Source organism: Manacus candei, unplaced genomic scaffold (genome assembly GCF_025592945.1).
Source record: "Manacus candei isolate 608988 ecotype Guabito, Panama unplaced genomic scaffold, ASM2559294v1 h1tg000002l, whole genome shotgun sequence".
Classification (NCBI taxonomy): Eukaryota; Metazoa; Chordata; class Aves; order Passeriformes; family Pipridae; genus Manacus; species Manacus candei.
Window position 1 is genome coordinate 5,709,531 of NW_026138050.1, and position 21,413 is coordinate 5,730,943.

General features: G+C 38.0%; 2 protein-coding genes across 3 annotated transcripts in view; one reads left to right on the top strand and one right to left on the bottom strand.

Moving 5' to 3' along the window:
* CUNH7orf50 (chromosome unknown C7orf50 homolog) overlaps nt 1–21,413 on the top strand; it is a 116,058-nt gene that overhangs the window by 16,637 nt on the left and 78,008 nt on the right. The gene's annotated exons all lie outside the window — the stretch shown is intronic.
* On the bottom strand, nt 2,512–14,400 carry LOC127468729 (uncharacterized). The gene is made up of 2 exons (XM_051782254.1): nt 13,752–14,400; nt 2,512–8,525 (listed from the first exon to the last, which is right to left on the bottom strand). Exon 2 carries the CDS (start codon nt 8,487–8,489, stop codon nt 7,470–7,472), a length of 1,020 nt encoding a protein of 339 aa, XP_051638214.1. The 5' UTR covers nt 8,490–8,525; nt 13,752–14,400; the 3' UTR covers nt 2,512–7,469.

A 21,413-nucleotide genomic window follows, 5' to 3' on the forward strand; every position in this document is an offset into this window, starting at 1 on the left:
AAGCAACAGAGATGAAAAGCAATTGGTTCCTGCTGCTTTCAGTGGGAAGGAAAGGTAAATTTTAGAAATGAAGGTAATACAAGCCGCGTATTGATTTACACCAGCATTATTATACTCAATTTGCTTTTCTTTGTGATTTATTATGTTTCACTGACTTCCGGGTGGGAATGGAAAATACCAGTTATCAGATTTGTTTATTCATAAATGTTGAATGTTATGGATTTGAAGCATTGCTAGAAGTTTATTTAAAGGAAAAAACAACCAAACAAAAGACATCCCAAACAAATAAAACAGCAAGAAAATTATAAACCAGGGTATTTTGTGTTAAGTTTTAAATATTTTGAACTGCTTTAATCTTCATCCTCCTGTGAACCCCTTGATTTTATTTACACTAAAACATAGTAAAAAAAATTGTTTGCTAGTAAAATTCGTGCATATTTCCACATGTTAATGATTTAAATCCTGCCGAGGTACAGTCTGGGGGAGAAAAAGGAGCAGACTACTAGTGGAGTAGTAGTGTTAGAATATTTTTAATCAGAAATATAGCTCTGAGTTTGCTTAAGTGTATTCAAATCACCAGAAGTAGCTACAGATACTTAAATAAAGATAGGGGTTCCAGAGCTTTTGCTTCTCAGTGAAACAGGCGTAAGTTCCCAGTACCTGTTGCTGTGTTTTGAATCGTTTTAATAGTGTAAATCTTTATGCTAAAATATCCATAGGAAATTACACTTATTAGAAGAAGGTTCACTGTTTGTTTCGAGCAGCTGTGGAAGTCAGACATAAACTGTTGTCCCTTACATAAGGTCCTTTTATTTGCAAACAAGGCAGTAAAACTGCTTTAAACACAATAAAAGATAAGTTAGCAACCTAAGAAATTGATTTTTAAAGGTCGGTCTGTGGTCAGATTTTAATTACATCTGAAAGGCTGCCAAAAGCCAAGTAGTTACAAGCATTACAGGTAACTATGTACAGTGAAACACTTTATTTTACCTTAATTCCATTTCTCCAGAGCTGATTTTCCTCCAGACAGAGCAGCAGGCTGGTCCTTGCTGGGTACACACGTAAAGGATGTGCCAACTTCCACTGTTCTCTCGGTAAAAAACTTGCCTTTAGGTGTGCAGAGCTGCAGTGGATGCCACCTGTTGATGATTCAGCATTAAAAAGAAAATCATGTAAAAGTCTATCCTGCTTTAGAACATCTTAAATAAAGGATAGTTTACAACAGCAAAATGCAGATCTTGCCGCATGTCCTTGCCAATAAAACAAGCTTTATAGATTCCCAGGGTTGTTCTAATTTGTGTGCAGTTGAAGTGCTGCTGAACAGCCTTATAAGGCTGGAATTAACCCTGTTTCTGCTGGTTTCTTTTTTACTAGCACTACTCAAGCATCTTTTCTCTCGTATTTGTCAGTTTTATTTTGCCTAATGTTCGTTGCACCCTCCTTTCTGCCTCTGGCATTTTTCAAAGTTATATAGTCCGTTCAAACCTATAGCTCAGCTGATCAATAATTAAGAGGATTTGATCAATCGTTAAAAGATCTATTTGCAAATTTTAAGGAAGCACGTTTTATATAGATATAAAGCAATAATTACTGCTGTATGTGGTGTTTTTTAAAAGCCTCTGGACAATCTAAAGGGGAATATTTGATTGAGAGACCTCAAGCAGCTGAGATGGGTCATTTGCTATAAACTGACAAGATAAATTTCAGTTTTCCTACCTTTAAGCTGATCCCATTTTGCCTGTTTTTATTTAAATTTTCAGGAATATATTGTCATCCTCTTACTTCTTGGAATTGCTCAGCTCCGAATCACATGGATAAAATACTTCTTTTACAGAGAATGCAGAGCTTTGTGTAAAACCACCAGTGCTGCAGGTGGAGTTTTGCATTTCGTCTGTAGGGGGGAAAAAACCCACTTGCCATTTCCAGTAACACCACCTACTGGTGGCCAGGATTCTTAGATAAACCTTTCTCATCAAACAGAAGTATTTTATTTGTGGTAGTAGCTTTCTGTGATTATATTGATCTCATACCTGAATTTCAAGTGCCATGAGTGGTTATGCTGTACATCGATGCAGCATCTGCTCCTACTGGAATGAGTGGGAGCTCAGCATTTAGGACTTCAAGAAGACAATGGGGCAGTTTCAGAAGTGTGGAGTAAGCAACTACCATGTCATTATAATGCCTGTATGACACCAGTTACAGTGGTCAAATATTTTTAGATTACAAAAGATCTCATGTGTAGAAAAGTGAAGCAAAAGTTCTTTAAACGAATGGCTTTGGGAGTAGAACCACTTTGCCTTCATTGAGGCAAATATGTTATTTGCTGATTCTTTTGTGTCACACTGTGCATAGGAACAGAGGATTTTGATAGTGTTACTAAAAGAGTTTTTTAAGATGTTCTTGCACGATGGCTCCTCATAAATAGTTTGGGAATCAATTATGATTTAGATCAAAAGAATGTTTCTGCAAATTGGTGCTGGTAAAAATGTTCTGAACAGAAGATTTCCACTATGTGTGGAATGGCTTTATGGAGTGTTTTTTCTACAGGGTGATGAGGACAGAGACTAAAGTGTTTTGTTTTGAGAAGTGTACAAATATGATGGTGTTATGGGACTGGAATAATTGTAATGTAGAAAAATCTTGTGATACCAGCTTTGAAGGTCTTAATTTTTTGGTGTCATAAAAGAACAGGATAAAAAGAGTCTTTATTGTTGTTTGTTGATCATGTGGTTTTGCTGTACTTAGTTCTGTCCTTCAGAGCTTCCACTGATCTTGTAAGGGCCAGAGGGATTTTCTACTTTACTTAATGTGTAACATTCGCTTCTGGGTATTGGTTGTTTGTAATTAGGGGGGCCCGAATTTGATAATCAGCTGGTCTGTTTGTCCTTGCTTTTCTAGCTTTGCATATCATCGGATTTGCTATGAAAATGTATAGGTCTGAGCACTAATTTTCTTGTTCGAAGTCATGGTAAGAAAGACGTCACTTTGCCATACTTCCAGAATTGTTAGGAAAGTCTCTTTCAAAAGGCCCATGAAGAAGCTGTTTTCTGTACTAGTACAACTATGAAGTGTAAGAGGCCGAATCTGGTATCATGAATATTCTATTATTATGTTGTAACTATTGAGTTCTCTATTTCACTAAGTATTTCATGAGATGATCATGTGAATCCTCTGAATCCTGCTTCCTAAAACAATGACAGCATTGTCAGGCTCTTGTTTATGCAGTCAAATTATTGTTACTGATTAATCTATCTTAATCTCACTGATTAATCTATCTTAATCTCACTAATTTGAGCAGCTGCTGAACATTGTACCCTTGCTCTTTCCCTATCAGTTGCAGCTATTCCATGGGACTTCACAGCGAGTGCCTTAATGATCCATAGTCACAGCTGTGACAGTATTGAGTCTCAAAATTCCACCTGTTGTACCTTATTGTGATTGTTCCTGAGAACAAGCATGAAAGCAACTGATGCAGTAGCATTTTTATTATGTCAGACTTCAATAATCCAGCATTCAGAATTCTCCTAGCAGTTTATTTTTAAATACAAGTAGTAGTCAACTTGTAAAACACTGTCTATATCTCAATAAACGTGTCTACCACCCCAGAGTCTTTCAGGAGCAGTGATGTAATAGTCTCTGATGTACTTACTAGCACCAGGAGGCAGAATGTGTGGTATATTAGAAGATACTCTGTGTAATTTAGCAGACTTCAACATACGTGCCTGCTATTGTGCTGCTAAAAGGTGGCAGCTGAGGAGGAAGAAAGTGGGAGGTGTGAGTGTGGGAGAGAACAACCTTAAGAGGTCTGGTGCATCACAGCACTGCATGGCAGCCTCTCCAGCTGGATAAGCAGGATAAGCCCTGTAGGATGCAAGAGCTGTTGGATTCTGTCAGAAGTGTGGAAGTGCTTTGGGTATAAAGCTGTCGAGTCCTGGAGAAATGAGATCAGGGCCAGGGAGTCTAAAGCTGAAAAAAATAAGGCACTGTATTGCATGGAAGTGGAAGGAAGTATAAATTGAAATAATTTTGGAATGCTTGCGGTGTAATATAACCATCTGCAGAAGAAACAAGATTTGTGTAAGAATCTCTACTGAAACTATCTCCAGGGGAAATACAGATGCTGTTATACTGTTCATGACGTTTTGCAAGTACACTGATCTCCACATTCTCATCTTTTTCAACCACTGAATGACATCAGTGTCCATTACTCAAACCCCTGAAGGGTTTTTTTTCAAATGCAGACCAAAGTTTTGGAAAGATACAAATATTACCAGTACAGAAGTAAAAGATTCTTCTTCGAATTTTTCCAGTATATCCCTGCATTAATTTTGACAGCCTGCCTATAAAAATATATGCTCTATTTCCTCTGGAACATACTGTTCAAATCTAGGTGAAGCCTGGAAGAAGTGAGAGTTCAACAAAGCTGTTGCTAGCATAAGGGAAAAAAGATCTCTCAGAGCAAGGAGATTTTATTTTTTTTCTTAAAAATGCTCTTAGATTTATTAATTATTTAAACATTATTACTTTTAATCTTTACCAAAGCTGCTTTTTTCTCCCTCATATGAAACTCTTTTAGAATAGGGATGTTTGCTCTTATATTCCAACTGAATGTGAGATTTTCTCTAGGACTATATGTTCATTTTTGTAAACTTTAATATAAGTTCTGAGTAACTTTATCAAGAATGTTTCTATGAAAACATTTCCGTATTGCAAAAAGTTGTATTCATAACTATTTGAGTTACTGTTCTACATTTTTCAACCTCTTCCCTCCTGTCTACCTTTGTTTTCTCATATTCAGTTCAAAGTCTTTTGATTGTACATAGAGATTTCTCTATGTCAATATAACCAGCCATCCAGAAAATACTCTGATTTTTTACACGACAGTAGTCAAGGACAGGGAAGAGGCCAGAGTACATGAACTCGAATCTCACAGATGGCAGCCAGCAGCTATACCCAGGAGTACTCACAGACTCACACACAGTACTTCATTCTGACAGGACGTACTCATTCTCAGACCCTGGATCTGACAGTAGGTCCCTCCAGGTTTTATTTCTCTGAGGCCTTTGGTTATGGTTCTGCTCTAGCTGTGTACCTTGCCGAGAGTGTCATGAAACATCCTCCTCTCCATGCTCAACTTTCCACCCGTGCTCAACCTTCTGGCTCCTTCCAGGTGTGTCACCACAATTCACTCACCATTAGACCAGTTTCCAGGTCCCAGCCAGTTACTGGCCAGGTTTTCTTTTAGGCCCCTTTCACAGTAAGTCAAGACTCAGAAACAGCACAGTATTTATTCTTTCACCCTTAAATATAAAAGAGATGGAAGCTGTAAATAAAGTAGAATTATTTGTGCATAATTCCAATACTACAAAATAGACCTCTTATCTGTGTCACAGCTGAAACTATGACACTGAGGGATAAACAGGTTGCATCTTCTGACATTCTCCTTCACTCAGTCTGTCAGCTTTTCCACTGATGTACAGCTCTTACAACTCATCTCTTCAAACTTCTTTCTGCAGGGCTGATCTTTGGTCCATGTTGTTTAATCTCCCTCTTCTCAGGTGCAAAACAAAACCTCTGCTGCCATCTGAGAATCCTTTCACAAGTATGAATTTGGCTCTTGTATTCCAAGAGATGATTCTTATCTACCTACTTCCTTTCTGACCACATTCTATAATGATCTGTTTATATGCAGAGTTTTTTAATTATCCATCTGTTCGTGCTGGCAGCAGAACAAAATTGAACAGGAAAACAGGCTGACACAATGCAATGCAGACATCTTAGCAGTTGACTTTTACATCTTGCAGAAATGTTGGTCCTTACAAACATAGTGAAACTACATATTGCCCTTTATTTGCATGTGATACAGTCATGGTCTATACATTTCAGGACTTGGATGACTAAGACTAGATCTGTATCTCTAGATACTAAATCTATATTCTGTATTATTATTGAACAAATGTCCTTTATTCTTCCATTTCTGCACTTGGCTGTAGTTTTGTGGAAGATGTTCATCGATCAGTTCCTGCTTTTCTCTCTTAGGCAGCCTGTGCTGATCTGCACCAGCTCCCCACGCAAATCTGGACCCCATCAGGAAGACCTTTCAAAGGATACAACTGCAAAAAACCCTGTCAGTTCCATTAGCACCCGAGTGTCACGCAAAGGAACGGATTTAAGCATAAAAATGAGTTTTCTCAAAACTCTTCAGGTTGCTTGAGCCGTCCTCATCACAGCACCATATTTTTATAACTTTGTGATCTAAGCTGACGTCATTATCCAAGATCTAGTACAATTTTGTGCTTTTCCTGTTTCCATTCTCTCCACCTCTATGAGAGGAAAAGCTGAAACCGAAGCCAAAGGTGTAAGGTGGCTCCTGGCCAGATTTGGTGACAGTAACAATGTGCTCAAAGTAAGCGTTCACAGCTTTGCACCTACCTCTCAGCTGCATCAGCTACTGATTCTGCAGGGCTACATCCCACCTCCTGTACCACAGCTGTTTAATTCTGATTCAGATTCTTTCCCCTCCTTGCACCATTGACCCATCAACTCTCATCTACTTGTACAATGCTTCTGTCTTTTTTCCATTAGAGCTTTGATTTCATTTAGGACCTGAGGCTATGCTTTTGTTTGCCCTCTTAAAAACACACCTCAGTTACACTGTTCTGGACTGGCATTTCTCTGGTTTTTATTTAGTGTATTGTTGAATGTGAGTCTTCCAAGGCATACTTCTGAATGAACTCATCAGGAATGGCTTAAATCAATAATTGCCCTAAGTCTAAATGCAAAGTGGAAGCTGAGAGGTCATTAACAAAAAGCTTTCATTCTTGCACAAAGTTTTAATTAGCCATCCTGTTGATCTTTCCAGTTCAATGCCTCACAAAGGACCCAAAGCTTTTCTTTATGGACCAGCATTTCCATTAATTTGAATTTTTTCATTTTTTTTTTTTGGCACAAGAAGTCAGACAAAAACTTCACTGCTGCTGCTACTGGGATTTACCAGTGTTATAAAAATAGTTTGTAGAGTAAGAAGTCAAAAGAGGAAGCATACCTGAGAGAATGCTTTGGCTGAGGATTTTTGCTTTTGTTCAGAGTTGCTTTCTACCATGTTTTTGTTTGCAGCTTTGCTAGGGCATTGATATTATTGCACAAGCACAGTTCTATGGCAGCAGTGCTCATCTTCCTACTTGGTTTTGAAGTAACAGTTGCAGAAAATAGACGATTTTAATATATATGTGTATATATACATTAAAAAAAACCCCCAAACAACCCCAGACCCTACATGTGCTCTCAAAGATCACCGTAAATACTAGAATTAAAGATCTTTTTTTCTTCCAGTACTGCTAGCTATAAGATGGGCCAAGTTTGGGTTCTAAAGAAGGAACAATCACCCTTTTTTAAAGAAGTGAAAAACCAAACCAAAACCCACAAACAAGCTGAAAAGTAAAGTGGGTTGACAGCTGTTCAGAACAGTGTTACTGAGACCCGCTTTCATGGGGCACGTTTGTTTCTGGTATTTCATGGTGATTGTTGGCAGTGGTTTTCCTTCGGCAGTTCTGTATGACTTTGAGTATTTCATCCTTGCATGGCTTATGAAGACCAAGTATAAACACCAAACTAGCGCAGCTCTCACAGAACAACACTATTTCTGCAATATTCATCACAAGCTCGTTCTTCGTGGTTCCAGTGCTCTTCTGTAACTTCAGTGTTGTCCTGAAGAGAAGCATGAGGTTATAAAACAGGCGGCACATAAACATTGTTACGCTGGTCACGTACACGGCGGGGGAGGTACGGATGTGCTGTTGTAAGGCTGGAGCTTCAGCAGGTGCTGCTCTAGCCAAGAGAACAGTAAAACAGAGTATCTGAAGGAACAGTGGGATTCCAAACCCAAATGTGAATTTAACGATCTCGTATTCAGGCCATGCAAACAATGGATCTAACTGGCAGTCTGTTTCCAGGTGATAGTTATCAGTGCCAACCAGCACCGCCTCAGTCAGGGACAAACAGAAGGTGTATGTGAGAACAATTCCAACACACAGGATGGGTCTCTGGGTGGCTTTGCAGAGAGCAGTCCGTGGTGGAAATCTCTTGAGTAACAGTATGAGAAGCATCAAAACGAAAACATACTGAGAATTGAAGTAACTGAAGTTGAAAAAAAATGACAGTACATTACAGGTGAGGTGGGTTGCTGTTAAATAGTCAGGTCTAGTAATGACAGTGAACGATAAAAGAATCATTATAATATTGCTGATGGTGAAGTGTAGAAGAAGCAAGTCCAAGTTTTCTATGACTTTGTGCTGCACATAATTCTTTATGAGAACAACCAAAATACAAATGCCAGCTATTAATCCTGTGGGCACAAAAAAGGCGATGTAGCAGTGCATGAGTCTGGATATGATGTTTTGAGAAGCTATGATGTCTTCGATTTCTTCTGGGGAGGTGAAAGCCAGGTTCTTACTTGGGTAGCTGATCCATGTCATGTTGTGAGAAGTCATCCTTCCTTCTGCTTTCCTGTTCAAAGGAGTTTGAGACTGGAATGGAAAAGGAAGGTGAAAGAGGTTTAACGTACAGTTTTAACATCTAATTTTTGCATTAAATATATTACATGCAGTCAGGGGTATGAGCCATTTGTTCACAATAAACGTAGTCATTTTTTAGGTGGGTTTTACCCTATGCTAATTTCAAACTAACTTGCGTAATATTTTTAGCCAGATAAATCACCTTTTTATTTTTAGTGTGGGTTCTGCTCTTACCACTCCCCCCTTTTCCTCTCTTGGTGCAGCCAGGACTTTTACTGCAGCTCAGCCTTGAACACAACAGCCAGGATCCAGTGCACTGATGTCGCCTGTGGAATATATGGGAGTTGGCTGTTTGGGTGAGGAAGGAATTGGCTCTGGGATTAGGTGGAGCTGCTTTTCCTCAGCATCTTGCCAAAAAAGGCCAAGGCAGTGCACAGGGCAACTCCAGCGTGTGGGCAGCAGCCACAGCCACAAAAAGCTTCACTGTGCTGTTGCAAGGCGGGGAATTTTGGACAATTTAAACCCAGCTGCCAGTGGGGGCTCACTGAGGAAAATGCAAAGATAATCACAATATGAGGCACGAGCCACATTCCTTCCTTTATTTTAGTTTTGTTTCCTTTCTGTTCTGAAATAAAGCCTTTCATAACTGCAGTCTGTACTGAGCAGCCCATATAAAATTAATGTGAGTGTTTAAGAGCAGTTATGAACAAACTGCTTTTATACTAAAACATATTTATACATTAATAACACTGTCATGTCTTATATGTAGCTGTTGCATAAAACTGCAAAAAATAATGCTTTTCTACATGCTCAACTTGGAGAAAACAATTACTGGTGCATTATAAACCTATTGATAAAGTTTTAGCAAGGAATATTTTTTACAGTTGTGTTATAAATTCCTGAAAATAGGGAATTTTAAGAGTAATATCAATAGGCTGTTAGCTGTAATGACTCTGTGATATATTGATATAATGATTCTGCTACCATATAAATGTTTGGAGGCTCCTTTTTTTTTAAGCCAAAAAGCTTTTATAGGAACATAACATATACTTCTGAAAAACTGAGTGTAATGGATATGGATATATGCATTTTACAGACCATCTAAAAGCATAATTAACTCAATTTCTGAAAAAAAAATTCTATGCACCTTATACTGATGGATGCAGAAAATAACATTCTTTTTTTTTTTAGTAGCAAAGATGATTTTTAAACACAAGATAATGAGCTCTTCCTAATGAATTTTGAATGTTTGATTAAGGATGCTTCTCAGTACTGGAAGGAGTTAAACATCTATTTACAGTGTAGAGTGTTTTCTGGGGAAAAAAAATTCTCCTTTATTCACACAGATTTCAATTTTGTGTTAGAGTTTGGTGTTTTTACTTTGTTCTGTTGTACATAGAGCAGGTCTGAACAAGCAGGCAAAGACAGGATGGTGGAGTTCTCCTTATAGAAATTTCTATACAGTCATACTAGTAAGAAGTGATTTACTTGGTTGTACATAATGCCTTTTCCATAAAGGAATTCTAGTGATGTTAACTCTTACAGTGAAAGTAACTTCAAATTGGTAAAAGTTCATAAAGATGCATTAATGTTTTTAAGCAGTGCTCATTATAGATAAGTCAGTGTCTTAATACTATTTGACAGTTAATTTATGCTTGTTACCTCTGACACTACTTCACATTTCTGATATTTCTAATCTCTCCTCAAAATTGGAACTCTAATACTGGTTTTAATTAGAAAAGTTGACTTATCAAAGTGACTTTGATTAAATTGTATATAATCTTACATAATTATAATTTCATTTATAGAAAACCGTGGAGTTATGTTTTGATTCAGCAGTGTTCTTTGTCCCCTTTTAAAGACAGGGTTTCTTCCTTTCTAGAAAAGGTTATTTTCTGAGAGATTCCACTACACAAAGGACTGATGCACCCAGGGAAGATTTTTTGTGTTACAGGTACACTCACAGGAGGGGAAAAGTTGGCTGGTCAGACTCTGTTTGTGTTCTGACCTCTGAGCTCGACATACACCATGTAGGAATGAACTGATGGGCAAAAGTGGTGGAAGTCTCTGAAGCAAGTCAAGAGTTAATATAATGTTGAAGTTTAAAAATAGTTTGTTAAATATGAGCAATCTTAAGAAAAATGTTATGAAATTCTAACTTCTGCAATTCATTTATTCTTAAATACTCAGCAGAGGGAAAAGTGTAAGTCAAATTTTGACCTTCTATTAGTAGAGAGATTTGAAGCTTGATCCAAAGAAGGATCTGGTGAAGGTACATTGTGGCCACTTGAGCATCTGAGAAAGTTTGTTGTTATCACCCCACACTGTAGCTTCAAGGTTAAGAAATGTTTACATTTTGAGCTGTTCCATGGGAGCCTAGAGTGTCACCTTCTGATCCCATCAGGCCTTTTGTGGGGCTGAACATGAGATTTCAGCTCTGGCACTGTGAACGTCTCCATTATCTTCTCAACAACCATGGGCCAAATACCTGTGCTCATCCTCCTTGCAGAGAATCTCAGAATAACTCAGCAACATTCAACTTTTCTGGCAACTTAATTGCAAAGGAAACAAAGGATGTAGTTTGCGGTTTCACAGGAAATCATATATGGCCCTACATCAAATTACAGGAAAAACAAGATGCCAAAACTTGGTTAAATTTGCTCAGGACCTGGCCTTGGTACTGAGCCTGGGTTCAATTTTGACCATAGCAAGGGTATTTTTAATTTTATTTAGCTGCTCTTTGGGTGTTTAAGGCAAAGTAAGGAATATTAAACTTAATGCAGCATATTCCAATAGTTGCAACTTATTGTGTAAGCAAGTGCATCATCTTGGTTTCTCTTTCTGTACCCACCAGTTTAGTTTGCACATTGTGATATTTTAATGATGGACCAGCACAGTACTAAGGAGAGGCCGACAACATATTTCAGCCTCATTTGTCATAGATGTCAAGATGAATGCCTGAAACAATTTCAGTTGTAACCACAGACCATTACTTAACATAGTTGTTAAATAATAGCAGTGATGTTACTCTTCCTCTTGCCTAAACCTTGCTATACTAACATAGATGTGTGTTTTAACTTCCCTCATCTGAGGAGGGATTTAAACTAAACAAAAGTAATCTATTCAACTTAGAATTAATATGGTCACTTGGGGGAAATAACAGTGCAACTATATAATCAATGTAAGTATTAATACTCTGACCTGAGGAAAAATTTCTAGGTGTGCTCTTTTAAAGGGAACATCCCAAAAATCACTTTAGGATTCCCACACAACAAAATTTCACTAAAACAACAAACTTTTGTGGCTTTGCTGTGGTTAGTGGGTATGAGCATAATTCATTATTGAATTCCATAAAGTGTTTATCACAGAAAAAAAATGTGAAGATGTTTCCAAATTTTTATAGACTTGTGGTAATACTAATATAATTTAAAATAAAAATATATGTTCCAAGGGGGCAGCAGAGGGCGGCTTATTTTTCATGTGATTTTTTTCAGAATCTTCATACAATTGACCACATTTTTTGTCAAAGTACTTTGAGTTTCCATCATATAAAAATGAGGAATTTATTATGTCATTTTCCTCTGCTCTGAGAAAATCTGGCATTCCCTCAGTTCTTGTCTGGTTCTTGGATTTACTGCAGGGACCTTTTTTTTTTCACCCCAAAATGCATGTAATGTTTATGCTCTGCTTGGCAGGGGGGCCTTGTCCTTTACTCTTTTACTGGAATCTGTCAGCTTAGAGTGCAACCACCTCACGACCTGAATTAATATTTTTTTTCCTCATAACTTGCTGTAAAAACTGGCTTTGTTATTTCTATTTACTGGTAACTGAGAGTAATATACAGTGTGTCATAGCTCACATATATTGAAGCTGTAGTGGAATCTTATTCCTGTTTCTCCTAAGATTAATTAGTGAGGGAAATCTGCAATATACTACTTGCATTATCTTTCTCTGTGTTGTCATGCTGCAGTATTTTGTCCCTTTACCTCAGCCCCATTCATATGTTAAGGAATCCCTCCTTAACTTCATATGGCCTCACTTTTTTCTAGTGTTTTTTTTTTTCCTTTTCATATCCCTGTTTCACCACTACAATTTAGCAGTTAAATATGTTTGATTTTTGCTTCCTGAAGCACAGTGAATACATTCCCCATCACTTCCAACAGATGGGGCTGAGCAGTGAGTACAGTGTTCAGAAAGCAGTTTAAAAATAGCAAGTTGTGAAAGGACTTTCAGTATCGAGAGGACCCAGTCCTGAACACTTCAGTGGTTTTGGGCTCCCCATCCCCACTTTGATGTTTAACTTGCAAATGGAGAACTTGGTTTCAAAGAAACTTGTGTTTATTTAAAGTGCAGAAAGAAGAGCTCCTAAAGCAGGGAGTTTCTCCCTGGCAGCCAGAACTCTTCCTCTCTAAAAGGGCAGTCCTTTTGCATTCTGTCACCAGCCTTTAGAAGGAAAATATTCTTTCATCCAGTATAAAGCAATATACATAATGTTCCTTATGAAACTCTGCTCTTGGTGGGCATGTCCTCCATTGACTCATGAAAACACCACACGTAATTTAGGGGGTGAATTTGTCCTTTCTGTTTGCACTGCATCTGCAGAGTTAAAAGAGGGGGGGCATCTTGCATAAGGGACTGAAATGTGAAATACTGTATTCATCTGCCTTGTAAAGTCACAATTCCTGCACTTGGGCAAGTATCTGAACTTGTAAAGGTTTAAGAAACCCTACCCTTAGCTTGCAAAAAATTACCAGTTCCTGAGAAACCAAGAGCTTTTAGTTTTACTTTTCTAGAATATAAGCTAATCAACAGTAACTTAAACATAGTTTCCGAGAAGCATTGCTCACGTGTTTCCTGTATTATACAATTCCTGTAGTGTGGTATCGGGCAATGTCCATCCTTTAAAAGACTGGTTTTAGGCAGTGGTTGGAGTCTTTTTTGTCCAGACCACTGGGCAGTATTTCATCATCCAGCTCCCATCGGTTCAACAGGAGTTAAGTACTTACTGGAAAACAGTCTTCACATTTTCTCTATTTAATGCCCAGCTTTATTGTAAATTTCAGCTTCATTAAACAGCCTTCTGAGGATGTTTCCCAGATACAGGAGGTTACTTTGTGTATTTCAAATGTTGTTAAAGAAGGGAAAACTAAAAGCTTTAAATTATAACCTTAGCTTCACAATTTGAGCCTCTTGTGATGAATAAAACATTGCATATTCAAAGTAATATAAAGCACTTACCTTTTCAAGAGAATGCTCCACAGGTACAACAGGCTGAGACTTTCACTGTAAAATGCCAGATGAAATATAATTGTTGTTTGGAGCTTACAACCCTTTTTATTTCTGTAGAAAGCAGAGTGTATAGATTAGAATGACTTCTTTAGCTGCTGTACATCACGATGAAAAATCCAGGCGCTTGCTGACTAAAAAAACATTCAGTTCTGTAAAAAGGAAACAGGAACTTGGTTGAAGTCATTCAAACCATACACGTTGCATGTTTAGCAAACCTATGGTTTCATCATGTGACTTTAAAGTTCAAATTATCCTCTGCACTGAGATATTTTAGAACAGAAAAGTAGTGTTTGTCCCTGCCATTTCTAAGTGTGTGAGGCCATCCAGTGGATTTTATTTTCCTGTTCCTGAAGTGATCCCACACGCACTGCACTGACCTTCGCAACTGCATTTTTTTCCAGTGCGCTGGTTGAAGTGCTTGAGGTCTAGAAAAGGAAAAGCCTCTTGAATAAATACCATGCAAGGCCCCTTGCTTAACATGACAAAAACTCGATACAAAGCAGGGCATGTAAAAAATATTAAGAACCCTTCTTAAAAATAGGTGTCTTTCTATTTTTTCATGGGTTGGAACATTCCCAGTATTGTATACGTGCTATAAATTATTTTTCCAGATGCTCTGCAGTGACCATGAGGTGTTAAAAGACAGGATTTTGAGCCTGGAGGATGTTTTGGGTCTGGCTCAGCATCAGTTGTCTTAGTGATTGTTGAATAGTGTTCTTAAAACCTCAGATATAAATAGGCAGGAAAGGGTTGGCTTGTAATTTTTTAGTGCATGCAGCCTGTCTGGGATGCATTGGCAGCATCACCTTTTCTCATATCAGGACATGGGGAAGAACATTTTTATTGTCATCTTTTAGTGACCTGCAGTGGCTTTCAGGTATTGAGAAGATAATTTGTGACCAGTGTTTGATCAGCACTCTCTGTTTTCATGGCTTCCTACTTGTTGCACTTTAGCAAGCCTCACTGAAATACATCTGGAAACTGCCAAAACACTTCAAAGAAATTAAATGAGACAAATGTCTACAAGTCTAGATTTCAAAACGAGAGTTGTGGGATACCTGGAGAAAATATTTCAGCACTTGGTCTGTGTTCCAGAACAGCTCTTCAGTAGGTCAGTGACTCTGTGAAATGTGATTTCCAGTGAGCTTACACACATTATTCAGAAGACTTCAATTCCCACAGGGACTTGGGTTTTGATCATCTTAGTGTAGCAGTTTGTTGGACTGGGTAGGTTGTTTATTAGTTCCTCCAAGCTGTTACAGATAAACTTGGGTAAAGCTGGCAGTGCTGTAACCATTTGTATAAACCATTTCATTGTGAGATGTACCCTAATCCAGGTTCATTCTGTTGGTATTAGTTACTCATAGTTAAGAATGTGAAGAAAAAAATACACATGGTAATCACATGCAAATCAGCTGATTCTTTCCTTTTTCTGTTGATTTTCCATGAAAGATGCAAATTCGAAGTGTCACCTTATTCTCTCTAGGACTGAGGGCTGTGCAGAGAGCACACCAAACTGTGTGAGCATCGTCAAAGGATTGTTTTGGAAATTACAGAAAAATTTCTGGAAGTTTTTGCTCATCACCTTGACCTTTCAGCTTCCAGAATGGATCAGGTGTGCACTTGAGGCAATGGTGAACAGTTGAAGCATCTGTTTGTTGCTGTACTTCCCACTGAAGTGCTTTGATTGATAACCTGGGCTGTGCTGAGGGCAGGGGGGGACTAAAATTATTTCTTGGCTGAGGGTCACCAGCAAACCACTGGGATTTGTGCATATTAGAAGTTGCATTGGATGGGTGTACACAGGGATATCTGGCTGTGCCCTTTGTGATTATTAGTAAAATAAAGGCAAATCAATGACTGCACCAAATAAGGAATATTCACAAAGGTTTAAGTGACTCTGAGTTAATTAGCAGTCGATGAGCAGGGAGTAACCCCGATGTAGATAAGCCCTGTCACAGCAGTGTTAAGACCACATTTCCTGTTATTGAGTAACCTCAGTTCTGACAATGCAAGAGGTGATACAGCTGAACTCCAAGGGAGCTTATCCTCTAATGATTAAATTATATAAATAGAACCGGAAAAGCAAAAAGGGAGAAGCTGTTTCTTATGCCTCCTGTCTTTAAAAAGAAAAAGTAATCAAAGAAAAAGCTCCCATCTTCATAATTGTGTTCACATTTACAAACATTAGTTCATACTTTGGCTGCAACCTGTATTAAGCCTCGTTATTCAGTGGTGTTTAGGGGGTAAGAACAAGTTTCCTGCTTGGAATCTGGAGCAAGCAGCACAATACAGTTCCAGAATGCAGACACAGATTCAGAGACTCACACATCAGAAAACACCCATTTTACAGGTGGAGAAACTTGGCTACTGAGGAATTTATTCCAAGTTGATGGAACAAATTGAAAGCCAGGGGAGAAACAGAGGTTAGAAAATGAAAGTTGGTGATTCTGTATTCTTTATTGTTTTTAGACCTTGCTGATTCCCATCTCCATAGCTGCCATTTTGCCTTATCTAAAGAAACAAAAAAACTTGGAGGTATCTTAAGAGCTCCCAGGTGGGGTTTTGGCAGCAGCTCGTGAGCTGTTACTGTCACAGTTAATGCATTACTAAAAGAAAAAAAAAATATTGCTGTTTTGTGCCCAACTGCATCTTTCCTTAGAAAAAACCTAATAAACTAATTTATTTAATTTACCTAAATGATCACAGGGTACAAGTCGTATGAGAACAGTGGCAAACAGACTTGTGTTCAGTTGTATAAAGGTTTCATAAAACTGCAAAAAACAGTGATTAAGTGATTGTGTTTGGGTTGATGCACAATGCCACTATTTTTATTAGTGATTTGTGGATTTATTATTTCTTGGTGAAATTTCTTAGCGTGTGTTAGTTTACTTGCTCTCAGTGGAAATTGTCTGATAATGATATTCTGGATAGGGTGGAGGCAGGAAAGGTGGAAGTTGCAGAAGTGAAATAGTTGTGAGATACTGTGCCAGTATTTAGGGATTGGCTGATAACACACATAATTCCACCCACCACCCCCAGTGTGCTGTGGCGGGCAAAACTCTGGTTTATTTTTTAACACACCTTAGCTGTTCATATGGCAACAATGAAATCTCAAGAAATGAATTTAATTGAAATTAAATTAAATTTAATTCGAATGAAATGAAATTCAATGAAATTCAATTAAATTTAAATGCCTAGACCCAGAACACACCTGGAACACAGGAACATGTGTACCTGGAACACATGGAAAACACACCCAGAACATACCTAGAACACACCTGGAACACACCTGAAACACACCCAGAAACCCCCCAGAACAAACACACACACACATGTTCAAACACACCCGGACCTGGAACACGCCTGGAATACACCTGGAAAACACCATGAACATGTTTCCAGACGTGTTCAAACACATCTGGACCTAAAACATGCCTGGAACACACTTACAACACACCTTGAACAAACCCAAAACACATTTGGAAACCACCTGAACATGTTTCTAGGCTTCTTCAAACACACCAGGACCTGGAACATACCAGGAACGTACCTGGAATGTAAATGAAATTTCATGGAAATGAAGTTAAATGAATAATGAATAATGAAGTGAAATGAAATGAAATGAAATTAAATTACATTTGTGTCCTTGATTAAAACACTGTGGAACATCAGGCCTTTGACATTAAAAAGGACACTCCCAGACAAAACCAAAACAACAAAACCCCAAACCACCAAGCCCCAAAACATGAGGGAAGTAGTACAGAGAACTAAGAATTACTAGCTAGAAGAAAGTTAAAGGAACTATGTGTATGGATAAATTATAGAATAAAACCCCCTTGCATACCTTTATTGTATTATATTCTTTGCATGTTTGGTTTTGGGAGGATTTTTGAGTGTGGTTTTTAAAATGGAATTCAGATGCTTCTGCTGATTTATAAGGTACCTGGAGCTATATGAAATTGTAAAATTTGATAGCCTTTCTCTCTCTGCTAGGAAGGGGTTAGAAGAGCCCAAGTTGGTGATGTGTATCCATAAGAACTGGTATTAATAATTCCCTGTGCCTCAGAGGCTGCTGTAAATCAATATTTCTTCCTTTTATCTTAGAACAGCCATACTTGGTGCTCTGTGACTGCTGCCTTCACATCTCAGGGTTGCTTGCCCATGATTCACTATTAGTGATTTTATATTGGCTTATTTGAGCACTGTTTGTAATGCAAGTTGTTTTATAAACAGCGTTTTATTATTATTACTCTGCAGTAATGTTTCTATCAATCACAAAATAAATTCCTCAGTAGGGGTAAATCATCTGTGTAACTCAGCTACAAGGGCTCAAAAACCGCCTGTATTTGCTAATAATACTCTACTTCTATTAAAGGGTGGAAAAAAGCTTTTTCTAATTGCAAATTTGATGAGAGAGCTGGTCTCTGCATAGCACTGCAGGTGCCAGAATGATTATTTAATTGCACATAGGCTGACTTGAAAAATTTCAAATGTCTGTATTAATTAAGTATGAAATCTATTTCATTGTGAACTAGTGAAACCATAACTTAATTAGAAGGATTGCAGTACTCTGGAGCTGAATGGGAATGGCACTTCCTGTGGTCTTGGATTGGAGTATCTTGTCAACCACAATGACCAGTACCAGATGTTTCATAAAACAATACAAGAAACGTGCTTTTTTAGAAATATTTCTTCCTTGTGAATAATCAGACCTTACAGCCTGGTTAAATATCCCTCTGTTAGGTTCAAAACTAAAATTAACCATTGCTGAGGTTTGTTTTTTGCAACAGAATTGTCTCATATGCCTCACCCTCACAGCAGCAGTTGGTTGTAGAAGTTGAGGTTAATTTTATTTCTTCTTACAAATACTTGCAGCTGCCTGCAGACAGGACCAGTTAGTATATATCTGTGTTTAAACAGAAACTGGGACTGATTTTCCCCCCCTCAACAATTAATGTAAATCCTTTAACTAATTCTACAGATCTTTTGGGAACTGCAAGAATATTCTGCTAGCGGCCACCAGATGGAGTTTCTGAAACAGCTTTGATAACCCAATACTAGCATTTGTTTCAAAATGATCTTTCAAAGGTTTTGGAAATAAGAAAGAGTTGCAGAAGCTGAAATTTGCAAATTTTTTTTTTTGCTAAAACTAGGCTTTTCAATTCACTTTGTAATTAGTAATTACAAATTGCATGGTGAGGTTTTGGTAGTGGAGGTGGGGAGAGGCTCCAGAGGAGGCTTCTGTGAGAAGCTGCCAGAAGCTTCTCCTGTGTCTGATAGATCCAGTGCCAGCTGGCACCAAGATGGACCCATAGATCACAGATCACTCGGAATATTCTGAGTTGGAAGGGACCCACAAGGATCCTGAACCGCCGCTGGACAAGGCTGAGCCCATCAGTGCCGGTGGCAGCACCTCTGGGATAATGTATTTAAGAAGGAAAAAAGTGTGCAAGTACAATTAGATAAAATAGATTCACCTTCTGGTTGTAAGTCTTGCCTTGAAGAACTTTTGATAGAAAAGGGTTTTTTAAAATATATTTTTATACCTAATAAATTCAGTTCATTTCATACTCCACTTATATACTTAATTCTGATAAGAATCTGATGTTTTAAAATATTTACTGTCATGATTTGTAATAATACAGATGTTCTGCCTGCTTTAGACTGTGAATAACTTTTAACTGTTCTTGTACATGGAATTAGAAGTGCCAGTTCTTTAGAAGGAAGGAATATAAGGAAATCATATGGCCTTCCAAGTTAAGGAAAGGACTTGATGGGAAGAGAGAAGGATAAAATAGGAGAGAATACATCTCTGCTCTCCTGATGGAAAAAGAAGGTATTCATCATATGTCAAAGTGCTTTGATATAGAATGAAAAGCTAAAGGAAATGCAACAGAACAAACATTTCACACTTCAGCCTTTTTGCCATGACAGTGCACAGCTGGGCTTGTACCACTAGACTGCTTTCACTTGGAAAAAGTATTGCATGAGATATTTTAGAAATACACAAGGTTTTGCTTATTAAGAAACTTCATAATTTAATCCATGAGCATCTGTTTCAGATTCATCAGTGCATTGAGCTCTTTACAGCTGCAGAAACTTAGGCAAGAATCAATTCTTCTCCAAGTCCTTGGCCCACAGCGGAACTGAGAGCAGCACTTGGGCAACTTCTGCTTTTCTTTGGTGTTACCAGTCCTGTGCTGCTGCAGTGAAGCTCACGAGAAGGTCTCTAGCCTGGACACTGTGCTGCTTTCATTTTTATTTAGCAGTGATAAGTGGGGTATTATCTATGCATGTACCAACAGCACAAAAACAATTTAATTGAATCTCAGTTTTAAAAAAAGAAAGAAAAAAGTGTTACCTCCCTTTGAGGTTTCTGGGAGCGGTGTCATATTTTCTTCACAACCTTGGGGCCTATTTTCCTATTTATAATAGTTGAATGAGTATTTACTGATTATGCTCAGTATTTCTGAGTATGCTCCAAAATGTAGTTGAGTTCTGTGAAATCTCATTGTACTGACAGAAAAGGGCAGATTCAGATGCCATGTCAGCCTGGTTTGTACTGGTGTAAACATCTTGACTTTGTTGAACCTGATCAACTCTTTTTCCTTGCATTTATGTAGTTCTCCCTTCACAAAGCTGTGGGCTTGTGAACTTGCATATGACTAACTGTTCTCACTGAAGATCCTTCAAGCCTCTGTTATATGCAAGGGGTTTTACTAATCCAGCTGAGAAACAGCCTTTTTGGGTATGTTGGTTGTATCTTAAAGCTCTGTGGAATGAGGGATCAGGAAATCACTGCTCTGTGTTTGTTCAGAGATGCTGGCTCTCCTATTTGAGTAACAGAAAACATCCTCTAAACCATTGTATGGAAATAAGGGAATCTTGTCACACACTAGGCTTTGACTAACTGGTGTAGTATTGCAACTTCCACTCTGACAGTTGCAATTTTCATTTGTTTCTCACTGAGACTTAAAACTCAGAAGTGCCTTGGACTGACTTTTTTTTTTTTCCTAAAGGAATTTACCAATAACTATTTTAAATAGAGTTTGCTATTATTTGCTGTCTTCCTACACTTTACAGGAAATTGAAAGGGAACAAATGAATAATTTGGTAAATATAACTAGGAAAACACTTTCATATATGTGGGGCAAACTAACTGAACCATGGTCAGTGATCTTTTGGTTTTATGCAGTGGTTACTGCAATAAATGTGCTATGAGGTACATTATATTCTGAAAGCTGCATTTTCTTTGGGATGACAGAGGTGTGGGTTACTGTATTATGTTGTTCTGGGAACCAAAAGGTGTTCTGCGGGGAGCTGACTGTGGCAGCACAAAGGAGAGGAAGTTGTCAGGATGTGAGCAATGTGTGCATTAATCTCCATCCTTGTATTTTTGTGGTGCACTGTTACTGTCTTACAAGTTGCAGGATTCTTTATGCTGAAAAAATTTGGGAGAGTTATGTGTCTTTTTGCTTTCATTCTCAGCCAGCTTCATGCTGATGAATAATGAGATTTTAATGATGTCAAAATTATGGCCTGGAAATTTGATATCCAAGTCATGAAATTTGTTATGTTTGATTTAGTGAAGCAACACAGGTTTAACCT

Coding starts and splice junctions, on each gene's coding strand:
- LOC127468729 (XM_051782254.1), bottom strand. CDS start 8,489: ATGACTTCTCACAACATGACATGGATCAGCTACCCAAGTAAGAACCTG.